Raw genomic sequence first — 27,738 nt, 5'->3', positions numbered from 1 at the left:
TCCAAAAGGGTATAGTATATCTGTGTGAATATTCAGATAATGTGTAAATTCGTGATTGGCACGCCGCGAGAGCGCATGCTATATCGTCTCTTGACTCCGATGCCGCTTGCATGGCGTAGGAGCTCGTATGTTTCATCTCCACCACCGACCATGACCATGCTAATGAGGTAATTTCGTGGAATGCCGCTAGCTGTCATTTGAGCTTCGTCGAGGTGTGGACGGATGAGAGTGGACTCGGCGCGGACGGCGGCGAGAGCAGAGCGAGACCTGGGTTGATTCGGCGATTCTTTCTTCTCTTTCTTCTGCCCGTGGAAGCCGTGCGGTGGCATGTCATCGTATGAAACGACGACAATTAGCTTCAGTGCGGATCGCGTTGGTCGATATGCGGGGATGTTGCGGAGCTTTTCTGAGAAGGTGCAACCGCCGCGTTTGATGACAAGGACTTCGTGGTTATGGGCGACTTCACGGAGAATTCGCTCGTTGCAGAGCTCGCCGGCGAAGTATGTACTTGACCACGACAGGCGGTCTGTGGATGGGGTGCCGAACAAGGACATGGTAATTGCATCTTCAAGATCTGGAAGCGGGCTGGCCCCAATGCCTGTAGAAATAGCAGCAGGGAGACTCAACCTGAGTGGAGCAGCAGGTTCAGTCCGCTCGGTATGAAGCAAAGACGACACCGAGTTCATCAGAGACGATAGTATGGCCCTTACGGTTGAGTCCGGGGAGTCAACGATGGCGGCATCGTCGACAGATGAGGCGGGGCTGTGGCCTGCGAGACGGGGCTCTGGCGCATGTGGATTTTCTGATTGAGGTTGTTCATCTCGTGGATGAGCCGAATCATTATGTCGGCGAGAGGGCTCTGGGAGAACGTCAATGACGAGGTCAAGCATGGCATTGTCGCGAACACGGGTGAAATTCGGATCGTACGGATCAACGACATCAAAGGTGATTTGACGAGAGAGATATACCTTCTCATCTTTGCCTAATGGCACATTGTTGATCACCTGCACCCGGTATCCGTCTTCCTCATCCCCTGTCGTAGGTGTTGGGTTTTCCAACCGTACATCCTGAACCATACTCAACCGGAGTCCTCCAATTGTTTTTACAAGTACCCCGTCTCGGACGCGCTCTAGCGCTCCAGGTCCCATATTTACACCGCCTGGGAGTGACGGGAATGAAATATCGAACGTGGGCCGAACGGCCATAGGCGCGCTGGTGGCATCGAATGGGACCAGCTGAGGTGGCAGTGTCCATGGGTAGAATGTGTAATTGGTTGGTGATGAAAGGTCAGACACAAAGACACTTTGATGTCCAGTCGAGTCTTCCAAAATAGGACTTGCAGCCACTCCTCGATCAGGCATCAGATCCAGGCGTGCCAAGGTGGCAGCATGGAAGATATCCGAACGGGACGCAGTGGAAGACACACCGAAGAATGGCGACGGAATAATTTGACATACTCCCCCGGTGATGTCTTGGCCCTGAGGTGGGGTGTTTTGCTGCTGGCGAGGCGCAGATGCCGTTTTTCTCGGGATTATGAGAGGATGACCTTCGGTGTTAAAAACCCAGGGGGCATCGATCTTGTTCAATGGATGGCCCTGGTCAAACAGCAGATAGAGGTATTTGGCTGTCTCTCCAATGAAGAAACTTTCCATGCGGTCAATGAGCTCGCCAGTCAGAACATTTCGAATACCAGCCCAGCCACACTTAGTCCAGCAACGCCGCTTGAGATCGCTGAGAACCATTTCTCCGACATGCAGATACCAAGGGTCCTGAGTTGCACGATAAATGTAGTAGTTGGACTCAATGAACTCAGGCCGACCTCCATACCACGGCATGCCATTTTCGATGTCACCAGTAGCCACGTTCCATCGCTCAGGGATGCCCGAGTAGCGTGTCCAGATGGCGGTAGTCAGTAGATGAATCTGGATAGCTTCATCTAGCTTTCCATCCAGGGCAAGAACTCCCGGATAGAAAGCGCTCAGGCTATCGATCCAGAAAGCTCGCGTGGCACCGGTGATTACATCCCCTACAATAAGGTGGGGGTGTTGATAACCTTCACCTCGGAATAGGTGGCGATTAATTGCGGCATGTGATTCTTCCCAAACTTGTCTGAATGCCTTAGCAGTATGCTGGTAGTCCGCTAGAGGAGCATAGTACGAATCCAATACTGCCCAAGGGCTGTCGGGGTCGAAAGGCACACGCTCGCCCTCGGACAAGAGAACATAAGCTTTGACGGCATACTCATAGAAGCTGTCGATGCCGGCACCGATCTATTGAAAATTAGTCTACGCTTGGAATTGACAAAATGGCAATCATGCTTACTCCGGCCCATGGTCCCACCCATTTCCCTGATTCGACATCAATGTTAAACCCAAGTAGCCCAATATCACTCCGGCGGTTCCAGACAGCCCAGAATGCCCTCTTACCCAAGTCCTCATACCGCCCATCTCCGGTGAGTCGGCTCAAGACGGTCAGTTCAAGGACTAGACTGCCTGCACCGGCGCTACAAGTCTCAGCGGGCTCAGATGCCGCAGTTTTGGATTTGCGATTGCCGTCAGCATCTCGGGCGTTAAGGTTCAAAGGTGCATTCTCGTAGAATGGGATCCCATGGCGCAGGTTGACCCGAGGGTAGGGAAGGCCAGTCTCTGTATAGAATGCGGGAAGCAAACGGTGGGCCAGATCCACAGCAAGTCGAAGCAGTTGGCCATCATAGACAAAGCCATTGCCCCATTGAATGCCATGGTCACTTTTTGTAAACATACTTTTATCCCATGCGCTGGCAAATGCAGCTTCCGCTTCTGATGGCTCGTATCCGGTAATGGGTAGCTCGCCGACGGCGAAAAGATGAGCACTGAGCAATCCACCTGAAACAAATTAGCAGTAGGACACGAGAAGCCAGAAACCGAGCACATATGACAGATTGATAAGCCACGAAGGGGAAGAAACCATACCCAGTCCCCGAATCACAGTTTCAAACAATTGTACCTTGCTATCCAGATCAAATCCCCTTGACCTCTCACCCTGACCAGCAGGACCATCTGAGCCATCGCCATACAGCCTAATAAAACTCTCGATGCCATCCTGGAAATGCGCCAAGGCTCGCTCCCCACCGTCTGGGCTCGAGGATAGGATGGCTAGCGTCGATAAGCTGTCAATCAAGGTTAGAGAATAATTACCCAGCACATCATTATTCTCCGGATTCTTCTCGTCGCGAACAAGAGGGCCACATGTCAGGGCGCGTAATTCGTCTTCGGGGAATGCGTATTGGAGGTAGTTCTCGAAGCCATGGAAGAACATGCGCTCAGTTTCTTGTCTGCAGGAGGACAAAGGTGCATTAGTCGATTTGGGCTTTTGAATGGGAACGGGCGTAACTGTACCTTAGTTCTTTGACTTGACTGTCTCGCATGCCATAAGCGATTGTGATCCATAAGAAGATGGTCCAAACCACCATCCAGGCGGAACGGAGGTTGAACATCACCTCCGTCGCGTGCGCTTCGAGCAGATCTGAGCGCGGTGGGGGTCATGGGCGCCAGATGGCCTTTTATTCAAGACCTCTGAAAAGAGACTATTTTAATGAGGTGAACTCTCGGCACTCGGGCATGTTCGAGTGGAGTGAGAAATTGGGGGGGGGATTCGGCCAGATAAGCCTCTGGGGAATCTTTCTAAGGTTTTTTTTTTCCGCTTATTGCATCATTCCATATACTTCAAGGCTGTATAATTATATTTATAGGAGTTTTAACGAGGCTTATAAGTAATACTTATACCATTTGTTTTTTATATTGAAATTTCATAACACACATATATGATCTATTGGGTAAAATGCCATATGAGAAGTGGTCAAATTTGGCCATTTTGGTTATATATACCCTGCCATATGCTCGGCATTTCCTACAGGATCATCCTGGTGAGAACGAGTAAGAAGAATTAGAAAAGAGGTGGATTGCTATGCTCAATCAATGAAACGCCCCTTATCTACACAGCGCTCCATAATTCGCCGTAAAAGTTCTTGGAATCCACGATACTCATACAACTCGTTATGGCTAGACAGTTAGCCACAAAAGCTACGCAGTAATACATATGTAATATCAAAAGTCTTAAATTCCACGGTGAAGTCCATTAAACGTAATATCTTGGATTGAAAGACATAGAGCTGGAGATATTTGTTTCTTCTATTCTTCTAGGTACTCTAGGGGCCTAGTCATCTCCAAGGTTAGCTAGCCTACGATAGAGCAACGAATTATATGCTATCCTAGTCAATTGATGAAAAAGGATTGGCAATGTTTTTTTGGTTTTTTTTTTTGAATTCTTGCAGGGCTTTCTTTGATGTCGTTTGCCATTCCTTGGACCGAGGAGGAGGAGGAGGAGGAAGAAGAAGAAGAAGAAGAAGAAGAATATTGCTTTTGCCGCTATCCTAACATCACTGACCTTATGATAAATATCAAGACCATTACTCATTTTGAAGGAAAGGCGAGATTACACTTTCAAGAAGAAATCTAAAAAGTACACTTGGGATTGAGGAAGGGGGTTAACATGAGAGGTCACTTCGGGACTACCATCAATCTGACTTGCCGATGCCCTATAGATACATGTATAAAATTGAAATACAACCAGATGCCTTCAAAATATTCCTTGCTTGACACTTAACAACCGAGAAATCTTGGAAGCTGTAAGCTCATATATCAGTGACAGAACATCCATTGAAAACATAGAGCCATTATAACTCACCATTCCTTCATTCATCAGAAATCTTTTCTTCATACCCAGGAAGGTTGGCTTACCCAGGAGCAACGAAATGTACATCAACATCCAGACCACGGTCCACTGGTGGTAGAGTGATGGGGCGAGGAGAAAGTGGGGGGCTTCATCTGTTTCATAATGTCGCGGTCAAGAGTTCTTTCTGAATTCTCATTGTGGCTCGAGCTCGAAATCTCAAATATAAAAGCGAACCATGTCCTAGCCTTAGCATACTAATTGTTCACGCGCCTTCTCGGCGCCTTTCTCTTAATACGTTGACCTAATACTGAGTTAGTATTAACCTTCTTCCCAGGAAGGAATTCCCAGCTTTGAAGTTCGAGCACGAGTGTAAACAACAAAAGTGGGGCCAAGACCTCGACGCACGTACCACCCCCCTACGGGCGACTACCTAAGTACGCCATCGGCATTTCTGCCTCACCGCCCCATTAAAGCCTAGGTATATGTATACAATAGTAATTTTAATTTCAACTTATTCTTTAATTTGTATACCTATATACTTCGTAATGTGCGACCAACCATTGATCTTAACCCTTATAAATATAAGATTATCTCTCTTTAACGAACCAGCATATTCTCCAAATCTAGGTATTACACTTTACGCGATTTGTATTACCTCAATATTGTACCTATTAAATTTCCTATTTTAGGTGGATAAAATAGTAATATATAAAGATATATACTACCTAGTCAGAATTACAGAAATTTATTACTTCAATTTCTCACCTTTCATTAGTAATTACTATTACTATGTTATGATTTGCTTCTTATTTATACTGTTTACTATATAAATCCCATAAAACAAGTAGGAAATAAGGTAATGTTTGCAGTAGTTTTTGTAGTAGTGGTATGTAGTAGTATTAGTAGTAGTAGTGAGATATTGATATATATACGGGATTGTTAATGGGACCCCTGCCTGATTTTTTAATACCGTCTTCCCAATTAGGCGCGATCAATAATTCTGCCATAATTTCTGCCGCTCCATTTTTATACTGCCATATATTCTGCCACCACCATAGTAATTCTGGTTTACATAGTAAAAAAATACACAATTGTAATCAGGAAAGATCGTACAATTCATTTATTTCTGTATTGAGCTACTCTACAAATTAATTATGCTACTTCTCAGGGACTTCTCAGGCATTTCCCCGCGCGCTTTCCTCACGTCCACGTGATGGATAAATGGGTTGGAAGCAGGGAGATTAATGGGTGCAAACTGGAATTAGAGTATCAATTTATTTGATCTATCTAGTGTATAGGACGAAAGTGACTTAATTTTGTATGGGTTTCATATACAAATTGCAGGTATCTACTGTCTTACTACTATTGTATGGTTAGTTTGTTACGATGGCGGTGTAGAAGGAGGTGTATTTAACCTGAAAAATCAGGCATGGAGGTCCCATCAACAATCCCCTATATTTATTTAAATCCTCATATTATGTATGCTTTCTGGTGTACAGGTGATGAAGTATGCCATTTGAGACTTGATTTTCACTGGTTAATGCTGCTTGGCCAAATTTATCCTAGTCCCCTCGAAGCATCGCCTATACGTCTATTGCTATCGCAAGGCCGTATAAAGCGGTCGACTATTCGAGGTGATTCTTATGTGTGAGTGGGGTGAGCGACCATGTTATTTTCTGCCCGACAAAAGACAGCCCAATACGATCAAGCCTTGATGGTCGCTTTCGTCGACTGGACACAGCCTGTTCACCGCCGAGCCTAGGTGGGATTATCGTTCTTCCCGGCAGCTTCTCGCCCTGAACTTTTGCTTTCCACTACTTTCGCCATAAGTCGCGATTGGTCCCCAATCAATTATTTTACTTCTCTAAATTTACCGAGGTTCTTGCTGTGACAATGTCTGGTGAAAAGCGCCCTGCTCCAGAGGGCTTTGGAACCTCGCACCAGCTCGTGGTCAAGCGGAATAAAGCTGCCGAAAACGCAGGGACCGAGCTTGTGAAGGGCTCGTCCCAAAATGGAGCTCTCATTCAATCTGTACGCGCCAAGTTTACCCTCGAAGCCCAAGACGCTTTTGCAGAATATAGCCAGCTAATTCGAGTCTACAGGTTCCTCGCACGAGTGGTTTGAATGCTCCTATCATGGAGCTCACAGGTGAGAAACTATCGTCGGTCTATTACTATACACGCACTAATAGAAGGAACCTACTAGGCCATTCTGGTGAAGTCTTTGCAGTTCGATTCGACCCTACCGCGCAACATATCGCATCTGGATCCATGGATCGTTCCATCTGTATGTCTTGTCTTTATCCGGTAATGCGGCCGCCGAATATGTAACTGACTGGGATTTATTGGATAGCACTGTGGAATACATACGGGCAATGCGAAAACTACGGCCAATTGACAGGTCACCGAGGAGCTGTGTTGGACCTTCAATGGTCACGCGATTCACGGGCACTGTTCTCAGCATCCGCGGATATGACCCTCGGTAGCTGGGATGTCGAGACTGGAGAACGAGTACGCCGTCATGTGGGCCATGAGGAGGTTATCAACTGTCTTGATATTAGCAAAAGAGGACAAGAACTTCTGGTCAGTGGTAGCGACGATGGCTGTATTGGCATCTGGGATCCTCGGCAAAAGGATGCTCTGGACTACCTCCAGACTGAGCTCCCCATCACTGCAGTGGCATTGTCTGAAGCGGGCAACGAAATCTACAGTGGGGGTATTGACAACACAATCCACGTCTGGGATCTTCGGAAGAAGGCCATAGTCTACTCCATGGCCGGACACACAGATACCATCACATCGCTACAAATCTCGCCAGACTCACAGACCTTGCTGTCAAACTCCCATGACTCTACTGTTCGCACATGGGACATTCGTCCCTTCGCCCCTACCAATCGGCAAGTAAAGACCTACGATGGCGCTCCTGTCGGACTGGAGAAGAATCTCATCCGTGCCAGCTGGGATCCCAAGGGTGAGAAGATCGCTGCAGGCAGTGGTGATCGAAGTGTGGTTGTTTGGGATACCAAGACTGGTAAACTGTTGTACAAACTTCCTGGCCACAAGGGCACTGTCAATGACGTGCGCTTCTCTCCCAATGATGAGCCAATCAGTGAGTTGATACCCCGTCTTCCAAGCAAGCCCACAATTGCTAACATCGTCACAGTCGTTTCTTGCTCCTCCGATCGCAATCTGATGCTTGGAGAGTTGGGCAAATAAGCATAAAGATAGGTATTAATTTTTTAATGAAGATCAGCGGGCGTCAAATTCATTTTTTCAAACATGCCATCCCCGATCTAGACGTGGCTTGTGCTACCAAGTCAGAGCATTTTCCCGACTTTCAGAAGTCGTGAGTTGTCCGGCTATATATCCGGATCTATGAATTGTACAATAAGAACTAATTTCAAAAGTAATCTTGCTCTTGAATATTTCTGATTATCTTCAAGAACAGTTTTATGCTACAATCTAGCCACCTTTTAACGTCTCTTCCACAGTACTTTTGTTTTACTTTCTGGATTTCTAGTAGACATTACTTCTCTCTAGATACACTTAGTTCATCAATCTAGAGGGGCTTATACAATGTAGGCTGGCCTCAGGAAAATATAGGAGTTAGATAACCTAAATATATATTCGAGATAATATTAAATACCCATGAACTACTACGACGCCTTTTCCAATAATTTTTCAAGTACCTAAATAATTGGCAGACTGTAGAATTCAGTGAGAAGTACATACATATGTACCGGATAATGCCTGGCACTCGAGACCTTTCCTTCCCTTTCCGTTTTAGTGCTCACCTTAGGGGCGACTAAGTATGCCATCGAAACTGAACTCTCTCATTGGATAATATTGCCAGGCAGTATTTTAATCATCCAAAGGTCAAATGCCTCAGAAAAAATTAGGCCTAGGGTAGGAGTACACACCACGAGAGCGCTGTGTACCAGTTGCACGATTAGCAAGTGTATCAGGTCTCTAATCCTGATAGGCCTGGAAAACGAGGTCCCTAATAGAGAGATAAAGTTAATTAGTAACGATATTATATAGTATGTAGAGATATCCTACTAAAATACTCGTACAAACGCGTTAAAACTGCTATTTTTAGGTGTGTTTAAATTACCAATCCCCTAAATATAAGAATCGCCTTGAATAGTCGACCGCTTTATAAGGCCTTGCGATAGCAATAGACGTATAGGCGATGCTTCGAGGGGACTAGGATAAATTTGGCCAAGCAGCATAAACCAGTGAAAATTAAGTCTCAAATGGCATACTTCATCACCTGTACACCAGAAAGCATACATAATGTGAGAGTTTAAATAAATACAATAAGAAATACAATCAGAAATACAACATGGTTATTATTGAATCCATCATCTTCCTCCAATCAAGCTTTACGTACCGATATGTGATTATATAAGTACGGAGTATATAGTTATTTTATATATACATAGTTATATGTATATAGACTTAGTTACACGTCTAGTAGTCTAGTTATGGGGGTCTAGATCACGTGACACTAGTGGTCACCTGACCGTCCACGCTGGTCCCAACACATGATAAAATACAACAGATAAGTTTGATGGGGTATGGCTGGCAGAACTACCCGTAGACGGTAAGGTGGATTTCAACCAATGAAGTACCACAAAAGCCCACAAAGGCGGTATAAGCACCATAAAGAATAGCAAACTCTGCAACCGTTAACTATTCACCCATGAGTGATGAGTGGCATCGATCGAAAGGCGGAGAAAAAAGCGGCAAATAAAACCAACCAATAAAATCCAAGTCCAACATGGTCGGTTTCGTCGGCCGTAAACTGTGTACAATCAGCAACTCAAACAATCACGGACTCCCCACAATCACACCCTGATCAACAGTTGACTCTCACATTTAGCTGCGTTTGTCTGGATACTATTACTTTTTTCTATTTTACCAACAACCAGAGCTATCAGAGCATAATCCCAAAGATGTCATCCACGAAAACCTCAAGAATAGGGGAAGAGTAGGTGGACTCCCGAGATCGGATGCCTTAGCCAGTGGATCTTCTACTAATCAATGGACTTCGAACAGAATATGGAAGTCAGTAAGCCCCAGTGCCCATTTACTGGTACCGAGAAGCGAAGACCGATTGACTTCGCGGCTGCATCGCTGTTGAATCTCAGACTAATCGGCTTTATTCACATGCGCAGAACAAGAGTCGATAAAGTCAACGCGGAGCTGGTCACATTAACCTACGGAACCATTGTTGCACAATTATGTCAAGACTACGATAGCAACTACCAGGATGTCAACAAGCAATTGGACAAGATGGGATACAATATCGGAATGCGACTCGTTGAAGACTTCCTAGCCAAGTCAGGCGTTGGCCGATGCGCCAACTTCCGGGAGACAGCTGATATGATTGCAAAGGTGGGCCTCATTTTAGGATGCAGAGATAATAATGTTATGATGGCTGACATTCCGATCAGGTTGGCTTTAAGATCTTCCTGAACGTCACACCCATGGTCACAAACTGGACGAGTGACAACACCCAGTTCTCTCTTATCTTTGAAGACAACCCCCTGGCAGACTTCGTGGAGCTTCCTGATGATGGGCGGGCCCAGGATGAGCTATGGTTTTCCAATATTCTGTGTGGTGTCCTCCGAGGGTCCCTAGAGATGGTAAGTTACTAGCTAGTCAATAAGATTGGGTTTCCCTTGTTCTGGGTTCTATTCACTGACCCGATTTTCAGGTTCAAATGCAGATTGAGGCACACTTTGTCAGTGATGTATTGCGCGGAGATGATACCACTGAGATGCGGGTCTCCCTCGTACGATACATAGAGGATGAGATGCCACCGGAGGAAGAGTAATGATCTGAGATCTTGTGCATTTACACTACTTGAAGAATGGGCGTTCTGGGGCTCCTTATTGGTTATGTTTTTTTTTTTTTTCCTTTCTTTCTTAGGGGGATGGATTTTCTCTTTATTATTATATTTTTTTTTATGTCCTTGTTATTTCTGATAATCACTCTACGGAGTACGGAGTACGGAGTACAACATAGGTATTTGTACACCTGTCTTTTAGTAAATTAGGCTTTGTGATGTATCCTGCGTTAAACCACGCGATTTATCACTGGCATAGGGGACCAATACATTTTATAAGAAATTAGATCTATAAGAACTGGAAATTAGGGCAAGGTTGGATCAAGTAATCAATCTAGGTACCTATGTACTTATGTACCTATTATATATGTAGGTAGGTACCTCCAGTTAGTACAATGTATGTATATATACATAGTATGTACTTGAAAATTGCATGATCTCCCTTTTTTTTTTTTCCCTTTTTTCCCTTTTTTATACGTGTAGATCTTCGGTGAATCTGCCGCTCGGCTTGATCTGTATGGTAATAACCAAACATGTATTATAAGGTAAATGTGAAAGTTTGGTCAATAGCAAGATATATATATAATGGCTATGTACTCCGTACATATGTTCTAATCAGTACTAACCTCTACTCTAGACACCTTGTAGGTAAAACTAAGCGGTCAATACAACGTCTTAAGTTATTGTATTTGTCAAGTACTGTATGTCATAAACATAGAGCCATACTGGTTCTGTACCACTATCTCCGCCGCCCCTCAACTCTTTTACAGATCGAATTTCCCTCCTTTCCATCTTTTTCTCAACCTCCAACCTAGACTGCCCTTTTCCACAGCAATTGATCCTCCTCTCAATTTGGTCAATTCTATTAGATCCATCCATCTTCAGTATATCAAACCTTCGTGGTGGTCGCAGAATAGTGGCTTACCCTACTTTTTAGACTCCCGCTGGGATCCATCGCAGGGCCCATCAGGTATCATATCATCCTTCTGGCTTTCCTTTGATTCTTTTCCTACTATCTGTTCAAACCACATCATATTTCAACATCTTTCTCTCCATTCTTCTTCTCTAATTCTCTAACTCTTGTTACTCTTTTGTCGCAGACCGCAAATTCAATGGTTATCAGATCGGTGCATTCCCAGAAATACGCCTGACAGCGCCATCCCCAGCCCCGACCTCCGACCAAGTTGATCCGCTCCGAACAAGCGATTCTCCCGCAGAGCGCAGCGCCTGTCGCTGTACGTCCCCCCCCAGGCTCTCTCTCACTGAATCCCGTCCTCCTCTTCCTACTGTGAGATCCACATCTCTTAAGCTCCCCTTTCTTATTCTTAATCTGTTCTTCCCCCCTCCCTGTTTCTTGTCCTTGGGTTTTCTATTTCCTTGTACACGGGCTTGGTGCTCTCCTGTCCGCGATTCTGCCCGATCGGGTGTCTGGCGCCGCCCCCCCCCCCCAAATACCAACCACCTCACTTGTGCGCTTTTTCCGCCTCCTTGTACTTTCCAGCATCGCCCACCCCATATAGACTGCGCACTTGCTCCTACACTTGGTCATTGGAAGTGTTTAATTCTCTAAGCAACCGCTCACCAATTTCTCCAGTCAAAAGACACCGAGCGTACTTCATCTGCGCCTTCGAGCCTCCACCCTCTCGTTTCTACCCCGTCGCGTGGTTTCTCCGGAAGAAGGTGCCATCAGCAATTCTGAAATTCCTCATACTTCGCGATCATATACCCGTTTGATTTGCGCTGTTACGCACACGTGTTGCTGCAAGCCTTCGATATTCCTTCGAAAGTGCTGACCGCTTTACCTCCGCATCCATTCCCACGCGTCGCTTCTATCACCCCGCGTTAGGCTTGATAGCCTGAAACGGAGGTCGCGCGTCGCAAGCCTCACATATCCGATTTGGAAATCTCACATACCACAGGCAAGGGTGGCTGCAGTCCCACCGTTCGCCACCATGAACCAAATGAATATCGGGATGAACCCCGGGGCTGGGGGCCCTGTGGGTGGTGTTCCTATGATCAACAACGGATCCACAGCTTCTCGTAACGACGGCACTATGAACAACCCCGAGATCATGATCAACAACCTCAACACGTATATCTATGATTACTTTTTGAAGCGTGGGTACCATGACTGCGCCCGCGCTCTCTTGCAAGATGAAAACATCAAACTCAACACCGATAACAAGACAAGTCCCGGAAATCGACGTGATGGCGATGTCAATGGTATGGACCCTGATGCTATGATGACCGATGGGAAGGATGGTGAGAAGATCAAGATTCCAGATGATCTCCCTCGTCCAAACATTCCCAACGAAAGTCCCTCGTCATTCCTCCTCGATTGGTTCAGCCTTTTCTGGGAGTTCTTCTGGGCTCAGCGCAAGAAGGGAAATAGCAATGATATTAGGCAATACCTTCAGCACAACCAGGTGCGTGGACGATCATCTCATCTTCATCGAGGATGTGGATCATAGACTAATCCTGAAATCTAGAACTTCATGCGTTTGCGAGAACAGCAACACAATCAATTTATGAGGCAGCAACCCATGATGCCCGGCCAGATGAATCAGCTCCGAAGACAGAATGGCGGCATGGTGCCTCCTAACCTGCAGAAAACAGTGCTGCAGAACAACACCACTGGACTGTATGCTCTATCTGAATATCTTCTTCCCCATGCGGAGTGTTGACTTGGGGGTGGACGTGCTGATGAGATTCTTTCTAGCTCCCAACAGCAGCAAATTGCGCAGTACCAAAAGAACCAGCACATGCAAATGATGCAAATGCAACGGGATCCAGACATGGAGATGGGTGGACATCGACCACAGTCACCAGCGTCTGCCGACAACGCCCCCTCGCCGTCGAAACGCCCACGCCTTGAAGGCGCTGTCAACGGACAACAGCTGGCACCAAATGGCCGTGTACAGGGACAAGGAATGCCTGGACAGCCCAACCAGCAGGCTATAATGATGCAGAATGGAATGCAGAGGGGAATGACTCCGGCTCAATTCCAGCAGTTCCAGGGACAAGCTGCGCAACAGAAATCTATGCAGGTATATGCTCAAAACTTGGCCCTTCATCACTCTCGCTCAGCATCGAATTCCCAGGGTATCCCGAATGGTGGCATGATGAATCCCGGTGTTATGGCGAATCAGGCGGATCTGGTGCCGATGCCGGATGGCCAAGGAATGTATCCTATGGCTGGCGGTCCTGAGTACTACGGTGCAAACGGCCAACTCGCCCAGGTCCGACCCGGTGGTTTACAGACACCTGGCACTCAGCATGGTAACCATGCTCTTCAAGATTATCAGATGCAGCTTATGCTGCTTGAACAACAGAATAAGCGGCGCTTGATGATGGCTCGTCAAGAGCAGGATAGCATGGCCCGCGCTGACGGCCAGCCCCCGATGCCCGGCCAAGGAGTTTTACCGCCAGGTACATCCCCGGGCAGCAGGGCGGGCGCATCCCCCAATCCTAGCGACCAAATGAAACGAGGCACGCCCAAAATGCCTCCGACTGGACTTCCCGGTTCGCCAAGCGCCGGCGACATGTCCCAGCGTGGATCACCCGGATCCATGAACCTCAATGGTCCGATACCGCCAGAGATGCAGGCTCAGTTCTTCCCTGGGCCGAATATGCGACCTCCTAGCTCCAACCCTGCTTTCACTGGAGCTCAAATGGGTCAGCCGATTCCAGCAAATGCCGGCCAGCGTATGGCTAGTGCACAATGGCAGCCAGGACAACCGCAGATGCCTCCGCAGCATTCGCCTGCGAACCAGCCCCAGGCTGGAACCCCACAGGAACGAAGCGCGATGCCTCCGCCCTCGGCGCCACCCGTCACGGGCCCTAACGTTGGTCGTGGCCAGCCGGCGTCACCTCAGACGGCTGGCAACGCGCCACCAACACCCCAGCAGGCTACCAAGGCTGGACCAAAGGGCAAGAAGGATACCAAGGACACCCGCAAGGTTTGTATACTCTCAAATGCTGTTTGTAATTATTTATTTTTTTGGGGGGTATCTGCTAACTTGAATTCAAGCGACCCAACAAGAAGCAAGCTGCTGCTGCTGCTGCGGCCGCAGGGACGACTCCATCTACCGAAGCCGCAGAGCCACCGACACCATCGACCCCCGTCACGCCGCAACATCCCAACTCTTTCAATAACAAGAATGGAGTAAATGGAGTGACCGGGCCAGCTCAAACGGCGCAGCCTACCTCGGTACCTGCTCCTCAGACCATGGTGCAGCCGCCTCCTGACCAACAGCAATCCTTCACTGACCTCAGCATTCCTGATGTATGTTTATTCCATCTCTTCTTCTACAGTATGCATTTATTGACCGTTTATATCAAAAGGCTTCCGCATTCAACCTTGACTTCAGCGCACTGGAAAATCCAGACATTCTGGAGAACTTTGACTTTGACACATTCCTCAACACGGATGCCGACGCCACTACCTTTGGGTTTGATCCCAGCATATCCTATTCGGCTGATGGTGTTGAGACAGGTGCCGGTGACGGCCTGTGAACGTGTAAAAGTCTTAACGGTCCTTAAGGTGCTTCACCTCCGATATACCCTTGTTTGTACATTTGATCATTGCTCTAGTGCGTTTTCGCGGATACTCGACCTGTTCTGTTTTCTTCTTGTCTCCCAATTACCTGGATATGTGTGTTCTGCGCGTGTGCTGTGAGAATTGGCGTTGGTGTACCTTGTCGCATCCTCTCTCTCCCATTGCTCGTCCTTAGGAAGCCAGCATTCTTGAACTGATACTAGGGACTGCTTGGATTGACCGAGGCTCTTCTGTATTCGAGATTAGTGCACTGTGACCTACGAGTTTTCTTGGCTTCTCTTCCTTTCTTTCTATTATTACTATTATTACTTGTGGATGTGGTTACTTAATTCCTTTTGCTTTTGCCTTGATTGTATGGGCAACGTTGATACTCTCAGTATGAAGTCCAATTCCCTACGGCTGCTCCAGTGCACTTTTATCCTTTCATTTTCAACGATTTCCTTTTCCTTTTTTTTGTCACCCCTCTTTTGATCTCGCACAACCTTTTCAACAAATGCCGGCCGTTTCTTTTCTTTTCTTTTTCTTTTGTTACCAGTGTTACTGGTAGTCGACTCTTACACCTCCCCACTTCTATCACCATAGGCTATGCGTATAGCCTGTGGTTTTCTTCCCCTCTCTCTTCTCTTTTTCTTCTATACTTTACCTGTATTCTCGGATCAGTCCCGGATACCCCGATCAGCCCGTGTCATCACTGAAACCGGAGACAGGGGTGAGCCGATCGGAAATGGGGACACAAAAAGGAACTCAAAAGAACCAGGAATTTCGCACCACTTGGATGATTGTGGCTGTTGGTGTTGGTATGTTGATGGGATGTGACCGGATTATTGGATTTGGATATTCCCCTAGCAGATTCCAGGAGTTTCGATGTCGTTATGGTTATGCGTTTCATGTTATTTCTTAAAATATGGATCCGAATTCATATATGGACAGTTTTCTGGGTTCAGTTCTCGGTTTTTTCGTCTATAGTGGGAGTACATGTAGACAGTCTTCATGACGGTATAGAGTCATTATAGCATATATCTATATCCATATGGATCTGGAACTGTCTATTGACCTTGGAGTCAAATATAGACCATGAACTATAGAATTATAACCAATAAGAGTCTTGTAACAATTAGTATAATTGTTAATAGTCCCAGACATTATATTGGGAGTCGGACTGGGTAAAATACTACTTTTCCTAATTGGGAAGGGTCCAGCTTCACATATAAATTCCCTCCTTTTTCTTTTTCTCTCCCTTTTCATCTTCCCTCTTGCATCCTCTTCCACTCCAATCCTCTTCCTCTTTATTCATACCACATCCCTCTCCATCCTCCATCCTCCATCCGTCCTATAAAGAATACTCTTTGTTTATTCCCCTCGTTGTCTGTTCCATTCTTCTCTGCAGGCCATATAGCAGCTCGCTACTCCCACAAAGATCGAAACACGCATGTCTCGCCATTTTCTCCCATTCCTAGAATTTGATGATCTTCGGGGTAATGGAGACTTTCCTGTCAGCCTTGCCCTGATGTTTAGATACTCTGCCATCTTCTTCAAACACTGGATTTGTGTGAGATATCAGTCTATTTGCATGCATCTAGGATATCTATGGTACATTCCTTCTGCACATAAGATGCTAACTTGCTCACACTGGGTTCACCAGGTACACTCATCTTGGTCTTCTGGCCTTTGGTTGGAGACAGCTTCCGAGATAACCCTCGAGGGCACATCGTCACTGTGAGATTCATGTTCTGGGGTCTGCCACTGATGGCATTTTCCAATGATGTTTGCATGCTCTGGTGGAACTATAAGTCTTTTTCTACCACCTAAAGAATCATTGGCAAGTCTTGCACTCACAAGACGACATATGGCTGACATTGTTCCTTTCACAGGTACACCCATCCACCAATCCTCAGACATTTGAGTAGAAATATGGGTTTGCCCCGTGAAGAGAATTCTGAGGGCATTACTCGACGTATGACTATGCGTAAGCACATCACGTCTATAGGAAAGGGAGAGATGGGCTATCTGAGCCCCACTGTGGCCTCGACCCAGAGGAGTGCATTGCCCAGTGAAGATCATTCTGAGGGCTTCCTTGACGTCTGACTGCGCGCAAGCGTATCACGCCTTCGGGAAGGTGGAGGATGGGCTAACTGAGACCCGGCGTGGCCTCGTCCCAGAGGAGGAGGACTCCGATGGTAGACAGGGGGAGGATATAGGACGGTCGCCCACCGGGGTTATTGACAAAGTCACCCACCGGGGCTATGACTATGTTCTACGAGATGGGAGGCGGAGGATAGCAAGGGGGACCCGAAGAAGCAATTATGAGGGCATCATGGATTCTCTGAACCCATGGGGGGCCACGCCATCCAACTCCAAATTTTTGGAACTTTTTCACCGGAGACAGCACTCTGGTAACCTTTTTTTTTAAAAAAAAAAATTGTCCAATGAAGAGAATTCTGAGGGCATTTTAAAAAGCTTGATTCATTGCACTTTGAATCTCGCTTGTCATGAGACGGAACTTGCACTGTGCAAGTAGGACTTCACTTGTGTATTCTATCTCATGAAACATTTCTTGAACCTTTTCGCTGGGGATAGCCCCCTAGCCTTTGATAATATCTGAATCTTTTTTTTTTTTTTTTTTTTGGATTTTCCATATTTTCTTTTGTAACAGGATGCATTCTTGTAGAGATTCTGGTGTTGACCTGGTCTAAGGCATTTCCACATATCCACAATATGAACAATAACATTTCAATGTGTAACACTTTTAACTGGGCTTTTTCATTCACGACTTTTTTTTTTTTACATCCAGCTATATCATACATACATGAGTTGACATTGTTGGGAAGATTCATAATCCCTGCAGAGGAAACAAGTTCAAAAGTCCTTAGTTTGTATACAATAGTACTTTTGTCGACTTGATAGAGTAAAAAGTGTATTGATTGAAGCATGTATAAAGAATACATGCTGACTTCATACCAAGACTGAAACAAGTGAATGAGGTAGGTAAGTATAAGTTGAAAAGCATGATCATGGCCAGTTCAATCCTACAACATTGACTCATTCTCGTCCTGCAAATTCTCGTCCAGCGCATTTCCAGCTTCCTTGAAGTTGCAGTTTTCCTTTGCAACGCCCTTACCTTTGGACTTCGCTTTGGGGGTCTCCTGACTGGCCTCTTTCTGATTCTCCTTTTTGCTCCGGACCTTTTCGCTTGGACTCGCCCCTACTTTGGATGTAGTCAAGTCCTTGGGCTCACTCGATCCCGAAACATCGCGGGTGCTTGGTTGCGATATCTCCCGGAGAGCGGATGAACGGCGATTTCGAGACTTGTAACTTGCAGATCGAGCTTCGGCTGCAGCAGAAGGCTTTGAGGCAGACATTGTGGTGGCGGCAGTGGATGGAGTATTAGAGGGAGCACGAGTACCCACTGGAGGCGCCTTAGTTGGAGTCAGAGCTTGGATCAACTCATTGTATTGCTCATCGTCAAGACAGGAATTGATGCTGGGCTGCTTGCTGTGTTCATAGCTCATCCCAGTCATGCTGGAGATGGCCCGGCTGCTGGTCGTCGATCCAGTGGAGGCATAGTCTGGCATTGGAACATCCTCACGAGATGATCGAGCACCACGCTGCCGCCATGCTGTATCATCAATGAAAGAATCCATTCCAGGTTCCACGATGTATGCATCCTGTGGCTCCCATCGAGGTTCCTGCGAATAGCCGTTCCATTGTGTGGAAGGGATAGGAAGCCCACGGTGAGGGGTCCAGGCATTGTAGGTTGACGGAGTACTACCGCTGTAAGTAGCTGCATTGCTGCTAGATTGACTACTCGTGTTCGCCGTGATCGTGATTCGATGTTCGGGTCTGCTAGTCTTGCTTGGCGAATGTCCATGGGTGCCATCGCCATCAGCAACCACCTTGGAGGCACTGTATCTCGCTGCCGATCCGTACCGGGATCCATTGGGCATAGCAAGCCACATATTGGGATTGGGCCAAGCAATGTCGGAGAATTCCAACACATCTAGTGGTGCATGCTGGAAAGAGAAAACAGTGACATGCTTGTATCGCTCGAAAGGGGGCGTGCGATTGGGACGAGAGAAACCTTCAGCAATGACAGTCTTGATTCTACCTTGAGAATCTCCGGCATCCCAATGCCTCTGCTGTAGTATCTCAGAATGAAATGGAGGAAATCGAAGGGTATCTTGGTTTCCATCTCGATCAAGATCTGCTCGGGCTGTGAGAATTTGGAATCAAAGAAAAAGAAGGAATGACATACTAGAACCCAGATCTGCCAAATCAATGTCAGTACATGGCTATGCAATAATAAACAAGGCAAGGGAATATATAGGAAAGAAAAAACAAGCAGCCGAGGGGGGGCATGTTGGAATCGTGTTATGCCTATGTAAGCATTACAACGATGTAATCGTGTGCGCAACGTACCCATAATCTGTGGCCAACTAGTTCTCTGTCCATAGATACTACCACTGCAAGGAATCAGCTCAATCCACCTAACGGAGGGCATAGATTACAAGTTACTCACGCAACGAAGACCCCGTCAATGAAGATCCGCACCTCGAAAAGTAAGACATCTTCTGGTTCCATGTTTGACTCGATCTGGACACTAGGGCGTGGTTTCTCCCAACTATGAACAGAGACTTGGAACGGAGTGTCTTTGGGCAGACTTGGGATAAATGTCGTGAGGACTGGCAGCTGGTTAAAGATACCTGGATTTGGATGGTGTGCATGAGGGCCGAGGAAGACTTCATTGTGGAGATAGGGCGAGTCTTTGTCCTTGGTCACAAAGCATTGCGTCTTAAACTCTTGTATAGGAACCTTCGAACCTCCAGGAAAAAGAAGGACATCCCAGTTTCTGTAGCGCATGATGCCGTTGAGTGTATAAAGGAGAAGGAGTAGGATGATGAATTTCTCATGTCGAAGTTACTTGGGTGGTATCGACCGGACAGGAATGGAAGTCATGTAGGCGGTATATCACGAACATCGTTGTTTCCCCAAGTAGTATAATCAATAAGGGTAGGCGGTATGGATAGCATATTGTACATCACTTGTACTTCACTTGTTGATGCAGTGACTCTGCAGTTAGCCCTCATCTTAGAAGAACCACTCTTGATCTATCCACATTAAGATGAAGAGCCGTACCTAAATAGATTCTATCCAGGAATTAATGAGTTTACAATGATCCAGAAGAATTGTCTCAGAATCTGCCCAGTTTCAAGTCCAGCCCTAACCAAGCAGAAGACCTCTCTCAAGACATCAAGACATCAGACAGTAATACAGCAAGACAACCAACCCAGGAACCAACTACCAGAGCAACCAGATATGCTCAAATCCACCCAAACCTCCACCTATGGGACCAGCCACAGGGCGTGATGTTTATATAGGTAGAAGACCCAGAAGCAAATGGCCGACAATACAATACCAGGGAAATAGAAAGCTTGATGGCAGTAGTGCAATGCAAACACCAAACGAGCGTACAGGACATTATGGCATACGATCAAAGGAGTTTAGAATCGACAAACGCTGAGGCGCACGAAACAAAGCGTGTTGTACAAGCCGGCAATCAGTCTTAACAGGAAAGGAATGGGAAAAGAAAGCACGCAAAACTTCTCAAAGCGAACATAATTCAATTTAGCTGCTCGAAGAAAAGAGAAAAAAAAGAAAAAAAAAGGAACAAAGGAAAATAAGGTGGTAACGTGGGGGAAATGGAACTTTTCGCAGAATGCCTGCCCAAGGAGTATAAGGGAAAAAGAAGCGCATGACAATTCGGACTTCCATTACACGCAGACAAAGACCCAGTGGCGGGAAAGACCCGATAGCATAAGGGCAGAGAGACATCGAAAATAAGATAAAGAAACATAATAAAATACGAAGGGTGCAAAGGAGGGGGAAGAGAGAGAGAGGAAAAAGGAGAGGGGGTGAAAAAAAAAGGAAAGATACATAAGAACAAGACAGATCAGAAAGGGGAGAAACCTCAGATCTTGCTAAGGTAATAGCGCTCACGTAAAAAGGAAATGCGTAGCACAGGAGACAAATGCTCATCAAGAGCTATAGCCTTGGCCAGAAACCAGGGGAACGAATTTGTTATGACACAATAAAATCATCATTGGAATGACACAAATAACTCCTGCTGGTGCTTTCAATCAAAGGGAAACGCTTACTGGAAGAGTGTCAGCCGACCGCCTGCTTCACATTTGATCCGGGATCGGGCTGCCAGGGTGATCGCTCACCTTCATGGGGGCAAACCCGCCATACTGGTGGGCCGGGGGCATGCCCATGGAGGGGTACATGGGAGGCGGCGGGGGAGCAGGGCGGTAGGGGCTGCCGGCGGGGCCGGAGTTATTCTGGGAGCGGCCCCAGCTCAGACGAACGCGGGAGTTGCCAATGGGGTAGCCCTGCATCTGGTTGATGGCCATCTCAGCAGCGTGGCGCTGGACGAACTGAACGAAACCACAGCCCTTTCCGGGGGGAATCTTGACGTAGGTGATTTCTCCGAAGCCCTGGAAGAAAGAGCGGAGCTCATCCTCGGTGACGTAGCCAGACAGACCACCGACGAAGACAGTGGTGTTGTTGGGGTCTGTGAACTGGTTCATGGGCTGGGGAGCACCGTAGAAGGGCATGGGAGGGCCACCCATGGGAGGATACATCCCAGCGGGACCGGGCATACCCATGGCAGGACCACCATTGCCGCCAACACCGGGGCCCTTGTTCTTGGGAGTAGCGGTAGAGATACGCATAGGGCGGTTGCCACAGTAGACACCCTGCATCTCGGTGAGAGCACGCTGCTGGTCGTTCTCGTCAGAGAAGCGAACGAAACCGTAGCCGCGGGACATGCCGCTGATGGGATCGGTCATGATCTTGGCAGACTTGCAAGAAGGGAAGCGGCTCTGGAAGAGAGAGACGAGGACGTACTCGTTCACCTCAGGGCCAAGGTCACCAACGAAGATGGAGAACTCGGGGCCACGGTCATCACGGCTGGGACGGAGTCAGTTTCAGGGCCGGGAGGAAACCAATGGGATTATCGCTTACCTGCGATCAGCAAGGCCGCCGCCAGTAGCCCAGTTGAGCTTGAAGACCCGGTTGGTGTTGGGCATGGGAGTACCGTTCAGAGAAAGGGCCTTGGCAGCGGCGGCAGGGGAAGCGAAGTCGACGAAGCAGTATCCAGCATTGCTCCTACTACCCACATTAGAAACAATCTTGGAAATCAAATGACAAGTATAGTGTCTTACCCAGAGAACTTGTCACGGATCATCTTGACGTTGACCTGTTCACCCATCTGGAACCAAAGGTTGCGAATGAAGTTCTCGTCGATCCAGGGCTCGAGTTCACCCATCCAGAGGGTGGTCTTGCCATCGGCACCCTGCTGGGGGACGGAAGCAGAGTTGGGTTCACCAGGAGGGGGGCCCTGGAACTGAGCGGCGGAGGGGTCGACCTGGCCGGTCATGTTGGTGTCAACAGGGGCCGGGGCGCCAGCGGCGGCAGGGTCCTGCTGAGGGAAGTTTTCGTAGCCGTTGTTGTAAGACATGGTTGCAAGAATCAAAGTCCGGAAAGTCGATGTAAGAATATAAGATAGCTGAGCGACTAGAACTTCGTGGAGTCGTTAAAGAAAGACCGGCGTAAGATCAAGTCGTAACGAAGCCAAGCAAAGGACGGGCGTGAAAGGCTGCTCCAGATATAAAGTTAGATTTTTATCAATTTTGACTGAAATCCAAGAAGATCCGGACATGCGCAAGTAAAGAAAAGGAAGTGAAAAAAAGGGAAAAGCAGACAAAGCAATCAATCCATGCAAGTGAATAAAACGATGCGGAAGAAGGGGGGAAAGGCGGGTAGGCAGCATTTTGCAGCTGGTTTCTTCAGGCGCATATATGATTCTGAGCCTCAAAAATAGGTGCCGGAAATCGCCAAGACCAGTGCTTTGGGTAGCATCTCATCTTAATAAGATGGTAGTAATGATTGGAAAGTGGATCGGCCGAAGACGAACAATGCAAAGAGCAAAATCGAATGCGCGAGATGAAAATAGGCATGCTTCCACTCGGATGCTGGGCGATCATCATGCGTCGACCGTTTCCGTCGTCCCGGTTTCATGTCCCAATGCGACCGTCCACCCTCTCGATCCAGCACGGTTTGCGGGTAATTCAAGCATTCATATCTGACCGATTCCTCATATTGGCGATGATTTTGAGGTTGGGGTACGTGCGACCGGTAGATAATTGGCTCAATTTCCCGAAAGCGCTGGTCAAGGCGAAGTCGTTGAAGCGTAGGCGAATCACCATACTAAAATCGTAGAAAACCCTGCAAAGAACCCTGCGATCCAAGGCCAATTTGCGCAGTGCTGCGCCAGATTGCTGATATATATGGGGGAAAGGCATTTGGAGTTCGAATGATGAAAGAGGCTTGGGCCAAGCGATATGCGAAAAAGACAAACTCACCTAGAGGAAAACCTGGGAAAACACTGGAAATGCGCGAGGCAAAAAAAGAGTAATCGGCAACAAGGGAGGAAAAGCAGAACTCCCGATAACTAAACAGAAAATTGAAACCGAGATCTTCGAACAATAAGAAAAGGGAGGGGAAGGTAAGAGGGGGAAAAGAAGAAAATGAAGAATTGGAAATCTCGCGAGATGAAGAGAGAGGGGAAGTGGGAAAACGCATTACGTGAGTCGATGTATGGTATGCGTATTACAAGGTATTGGTATGTTCCGTTCCAAGTATGTAGCATCAACAACATATTACTATATAACTAGATAACTAGTACATAGTATATAGGAATGTATCTAAGATATATTAAACATTTGAGCCTCTTTCTGTGTATATCTATGTATCAATAGTATATAGCATCTACTAGTCGTACATCTTAACCCGGTAGTGCAGAGTGCCTTGCCTCTTGTCGATCAGAACTTCCTTCTTTATTTACCTAAAGCAGGTACAGAATAACTATAATCTATAAACTACCTACATAGTACTTATACTACTATGTACCCAGGTTGTCCCCAGATTCCTGTCAATACTGCATGATATCAATCATGCGGGGGGCTTGCTAGATTCTTCATGGTTCCAGGATCCCGGGAAGCCGGGAGAATCGAAGTTGATACATCATAGCCTATGACCCGAGGTCTACGTCCAAGTTCTCCAATGATCGACCCTAGTTTTTTTTTTTTAGCGTCGGTTCTTCCTTCTGTCCGTATGCTCAAAATCAACAGCAAACATGTAAAGGAACCAAAACAAATTATACATCTATATAAATATCGATAAAATACAGAAGAACAAGGGGCAGGAAGCCCCAATGCATGAAATCTGCAAGGATCTGTCGCGATCCTCGAAATGTGACTTGTCAACTGACTAGGTCCGTGGGCCATCATCGTCATATGCTGAGGTAATCTGTTTGTTCACAGCCCTGGAGCCTAATAGTAGGCGAAGCAGGATCAGGTACCTGTTGGGTACATATTCACATGTACTCCTGTAGGCGGTGGTTAGTAAATCTGATATCTCATATTATATATGAAACTCAGGCTATTATTCCTAAGAATATCTATATAAATGGATGTTCTACGGTTATTATATCTACCTCCACGAGTCTAGGTAAGTACATAGATGTATATATAACTATGTTGTATCTATGTACATATGTAATATCATACATGATAGTAAGCAAGAGAAACCTTGGAAGAGAAACAGACGCCACAGAACCATGGAAGGCAACAGCCCCATACGGTAATTATATTTCCACAATACAGCAAGGTCACCCAGATACCCCGTCTATAGTGCGTATAACCTGCAGCCCTGAAAGCTGAAAGGTAGTATAAGCTCTCAATCTTCTCGAAGCAAGGTTCTCTAATCCATGTAACTACCCTCAAGCAAGGATTTAGGTCCCTTAGTCCATAATACATCACCCGCGCATGTCCGGTCATGAAAGAAATACCAGAAAAAGACTTTTGAAGAAAAACACAAAAAAAAAAACACAAAAAGCTCCATCTGAACCATGGAAGCCTTCTTATGCGAAATTCTGTTCTTATTGGCCGGGCTTGGGGGGCCGCTCGTATTAGAATTACTGCTTTACCAACAGAGATTTTTTTCATTTTGCTACTTGGCTTTATTTTATTCTACGCGGTACGCGACGCGTTTTTAAGAATTATCCATATTTATGACATACGGTTCAATGTTTCTACTTATATATTATATGGAAGGGGGGTGTGCAAGGGATAGATTTTATTCATGTGGGATGTAGGTTTCAGATCTAAGCCCTCTTTGCTTTATGAAAATAAGCTAATCCAACCCTTGCGTGGTGAGACACAGCTGAGGATCTTTGTAAAGAGTAACGGAGTACGGAGTACTTTGGAGTTAATTAACATTTGAAGGTATAGTACTTCGTTAGCCCTAAACAATTATATATGGTGTATAGACTGTTATATATAATGGACTCCGTACAACATAAATCATTCTATATCTACAGGAATATATGCAACTTCTGAGGTCATTTCTAACATGCTATAATAGTTAGTCCAAACTTATATTTCAGTACCACCATAGAAACAAACGCAACACCTTTCTATCGGAATAACATCTAACATATATATCTCCTGTCATATCACACTACATTCTTCACTTTCACATGGAAGAAATAAACCAAAGCATAGTGAACTACACATCCGTATATGATGTACAAAGTACATCTAAACTTTAGGCCCTCGGACATACTACTGGTCATTGCAGCCCCCGAGCTGCGCACCCCAGGCCACTAGCTGGCCCCAATGGCCCCCCACTTTCAGGGCTCACATCCACTTAGTTCACTACGTTCTGGCCAAAGAGAATGTCAGCTCTGGCTGTGACTGATACCTGAATTCGATGTACGGGAATGTTTACCTGTATACTCCATTACTTCATTACCGATTCAAGTCGGCATTTGTATGGGAGTTAATAATATATCGACCACTTTTTTTTTTTCGCCTCGACCCCACTGGCTGCTAAGACTCTTTTTTTTTTTTTTTTTTTTTTTTTTTCTTTCTATTATGAGCTAGAAGTTTCTAGAAGAAATATCTAGATCCATAGATAAATATCTACTAATATATAAAATATCTACGGAGTACTATGTACATATATTATGTACACCTCCAGGGCTAGTTAACTAGTTACCTAGATATATATTATTAGTAATGCAAAAATAGAGTGGGACTTCCAAGGTTCTCCGGAACGGTATGTCACTATTTTGTGTGTGGCCTGAGCGTCTGCCTATATACTACCTACAACATCCAACGGAGATAATCGAGATTCTAAAAATATCCTCATTTAAATAGTTGGAGCCACATAGGCAATATGCGTCAGGCCTCAGGATCTAATATACATACTACTACAAACAATTAAACTCATCCATCTCCTCCACCTCGGGATCCTGCTCTGCAAGCAACATAAGACTCTTCTCATAAACTCGCGTAGCCTCCAACATCCATGGCTCATCGACTTCATCACCACTATCCTCATCCCCATATCCATAATCATGACCATGACCATTAGCAACAGTAGCAGCAAGATTACCTCTGTTCGACTTCCCCAAACAAGAAAAAACTTCATATCTAGTCCTCTCTGCCAAACTCCGGATCCGCACTTTCTGTGTCTCTGTCGCGAGGGACTGGCCTGGCTGTCCGCCCGGGAGAACGGTGCCGGTGAGCGGGTGTGTACCTGTACACAGTGCTGCGAAGATGGAGTCGAACTTATGTAGGATGTTTAGGGTCGGTAGGGCATCGAAGGGGAAGGCTGGGAGAGAGGTTTGGGTTAGGCCTGCTAGGGTTATGAGGGCTTCTGTTTGGATTGCCGCTAGATGGAGTTGGTTAGAATGTAAGAAAACACAGGAAGATAATGAACATAGTATATGTATACAGCATATATGATCCTCCCTTCTACAACATAGTTTACGTATGTATGAAATATAAAATATGAGACTCACGTGTTGCCGAAATCCAGAGCGTATCAACAAGACCCTCCACATCCGCAGCAAGCTCTTTGAAGCTCTCATACTTGCGTGCCGAAACAGGTGTACCCGGTGCATCCATGCCCATGTCGGACTTCATTTTGCGGTAACTGACTCTCTCTATGCCGGTACTGATTTGGCCTCGGAGCTGGGTTTCTTCCTCGGAGCCCGAGGTGATGGGTTGGCTCCGTTGTTGCGGGAGTGATAGAGTTGGAGTCCATTGTGGTTGTCGGGTTGAGGGGATGACTATCGGAATTTCTGCATCTTCCCTATTTCTGTATCTGTTTGGAAGGGAGATCGGGACATCCTCAAACTCCACGTTGGAGTCGGAGTCGATGTCTTGATCATTTTGGATTGAGGCGGGGGACATCTTGGGGGGTTGGTTTGATTTCTTTTGATAGGGATAGAATGGGGCTGGGTCCAATGATCAAAATGCTCAATCTTGAACCAAGTTCAATAGAAAGGAAGAGTAAAAAAATACCCTAAAAGGTGCTCTATGCCAGTGGGATAGGGTTGCTTTTGCTGGATATATCGTTGAAGCTTTTGCGTCAGGCTGTGCTTAGAGAATGCGGTTTAGCCGAGGGTAATATCACATGATACATCCAACTGTAGTTATTTGTCCCTGGTCCCTTCAAATTGTTCTATACTTTGGCAGAGCTATCAA

The 27,738-nt window shown here is 46.4% G+C and overlaps 8 protein-coding genes across 8 annotated transcripts; 4 read left to right on the top strand and 4 right to left on the bottom strand.

The window, feature by feature from the left end:
- Nucleotides 1-32: 32 nt before the first annotated feature.
- Nucleotides 33-3,451, bottom strand: N7479_010164 (glycoside hydrolase family 47 protein; the record flags this gene model as incomplete). Its single annotated transcript, XM_057257857.1, has 4 exons — nucleotides 33-2,270; nucleotides 2,323-2,864; nucleotides 2,952-3,313; nucleotides 3,378-3,451. The coding sequence occupies 4 exons, from the start codon at nucleotides 3,449-3,451 to the stop codon at nucleotides 33-35; spliced, it is 3,216 nt and encodes a 1,071-aa protein (XP_057105315.1).
- Nucleotides 3,452-6,606: 3,155 nt separating this feature from the next.
- Nucleotides 6,607-7,928, top strand: N7479_010163 (WD40 repeat domain-containing protein; the record flags this gene model as incomplete). The annotated part of the gene is made up of 4 exons (XM_057257856.1): nucleotides 6,607-6,744; nucleotides 6,816-6,999; nucleotides 7,066-7,821; nucleotides 7,876-7,928. 4 exons carry the CDS (start codon nucleotides 6,607-6,609, stop codon nucleotides 7,926-7,928), a joined length of 1,131 nt encoding a protein of 376 aa, XP_057105314.1.
- Nucleotides 7,929-9,758: 1,830 nt separating this feature from the next.
- N7479_010162 (TRAPP complex core subunit BET3) lies at nucleotides 9,759-10,554 on the top strand (the record flags this gene model as incomplete). Its single annotated transcript, XM_057257855.1, has 3 exons — nucleotides 9,759-10,112; nucleotides 10,172-10,363; nucleotides 10,435-10,554. 3 exons carry the CDS (start codon nucleotides 9,759-9,761, stop codon nucleotides 10,552-10,554), a joined length of 666 nt encoding a protein of 221 aa, XP_057105313.1.
- A 545-nt stretch (nucleotides 10,555-11,099) lies between these two features.
- On the top strand, nucleotides 11,100-11,800 carry N7479_010161 (uncharacterized protein; the record flags this gene model as incomplete). The annotated part of the gene is made up of 4 exons (XM_057257854.1): nucleotides 11,100-11,111; nucleotides 11,285-11,450; nucleotides 11,504-11,536; nucleotides 11,667-11,800. Coding segments are annotated over 4 exons (345 nt in total), but the record flags the coding sequence as incomplete, so codon positions are not given.
- Nucleotides 11,801-12,518: 718 nt separating this feature from the next.
- somA (putative cAMP-dependent protein kinase pathway protein (Som1)) lies at nucleotides 12,519-15,242 on the top strand (the record flags this gene model as incomplete). Its single annotated transcript, XM_057257853.1, has 5 exons — nucleotides 12,519-12,992; nucleotides 13,056-13,207; nucleotides 13,286-14,525; nucleotides 14,597-14,851; nucleotides 14,911-15,242. The coding sequence occupies 5 exons, from the start codon at nucleotides 12,519-12,521 to the stop codon at nucleotides 15,079-15,081; spliced, it is 2,292 nt and encodes a 763-aa protein (XP_057105311.1). The 3' UTR covers nucleotides 15,082-15,242.
- A 2,908-nt stretch (nucleotides 15,243-18,150) lies between these two features.
- Nucleotides 18,151-19,981, bottom strand: N7479_010159 (uncharacterized protein; the record flags this gene model as incomplete). Its single annotated transcript, XM_057257852.1, has 4 exons — nucleotides 18,151-19,325; nucleotides 19,377-19,388; nucleotides 19,541-19,584; nucleotides 19,641-19,981. The coding sequence occupies 4 exons, from the start codon at nucleotides 19,979-19,981 to the stop codon at nucleotides 18,151-18,153; spliced, it is 1,572 nt and encodes a 523-aa protein (XP_057105310.1).
- Nucleotides 19,982-21,303: 1,322 nt separating this feature from the next.
- On the bottom strand, nucleotides 21,304-22,640 carry N7479_010158 (RNA-binding protein; the record flags this gene model as incomplete). The annotated part of the gene is made up of 3 exons (XM_057257851.1): nucleotides 21,304-22,090; nucleotides 22,145-22,291; nucleotides 22,345-22,640. 3 exons carry the CDS (start codon nucleotides 22,638-22,640, stop codon nucleotides 21,304-21,306), a joined length of 1,230 nt encoding a protein of 409 aa, XP_057105309.1.
- A 3,816-nt stretch (nucleotides 22,641-26,456) lies between these two features.
- On the bottom strand, nucleotides 26,457-27,444 carry N7479_010157 (general transcription factor IIH subunit TFB6 family; the record flags this gene model as incomplete). Its single annotated transcript, XM_057257850.1, has 2 exons — nucleotides 26,457-26,920; nucleotides 27,051-27,444. 2 exons carry the CDS (start codon nucleotides 27,442-27,444, stop codon nucleotides 26,457-26,459), a joined length of 858 nt encoding a protein of 285 aa, XP_057105308.1.
- Nucleotides 27,445-27,738: the final 294 nt, after the last annotated feature.

This window comes from Penicillium vulpinum, assembly GCF_028829585.1.
Source record: "Penicillium vulpinum strain IBT 29486 chromosome Unknown utg000004l_segment0_segment0, whole genome shotgun sequence".
In the NCBI taxonomy this organism is placed as follows: domain Eukaryota; kingdom Fungi; phylum Ascomycota; class Eurotiomycetes; order Eurotiales; family Aspergillaceae; genus Penicillium; species Penicillium vulpinum.
The sequence above is the reverse complement of the archived record's forward strand: the minus strand, read 5'-3'. Positions and strand labels throughout refer to the sequence as shown.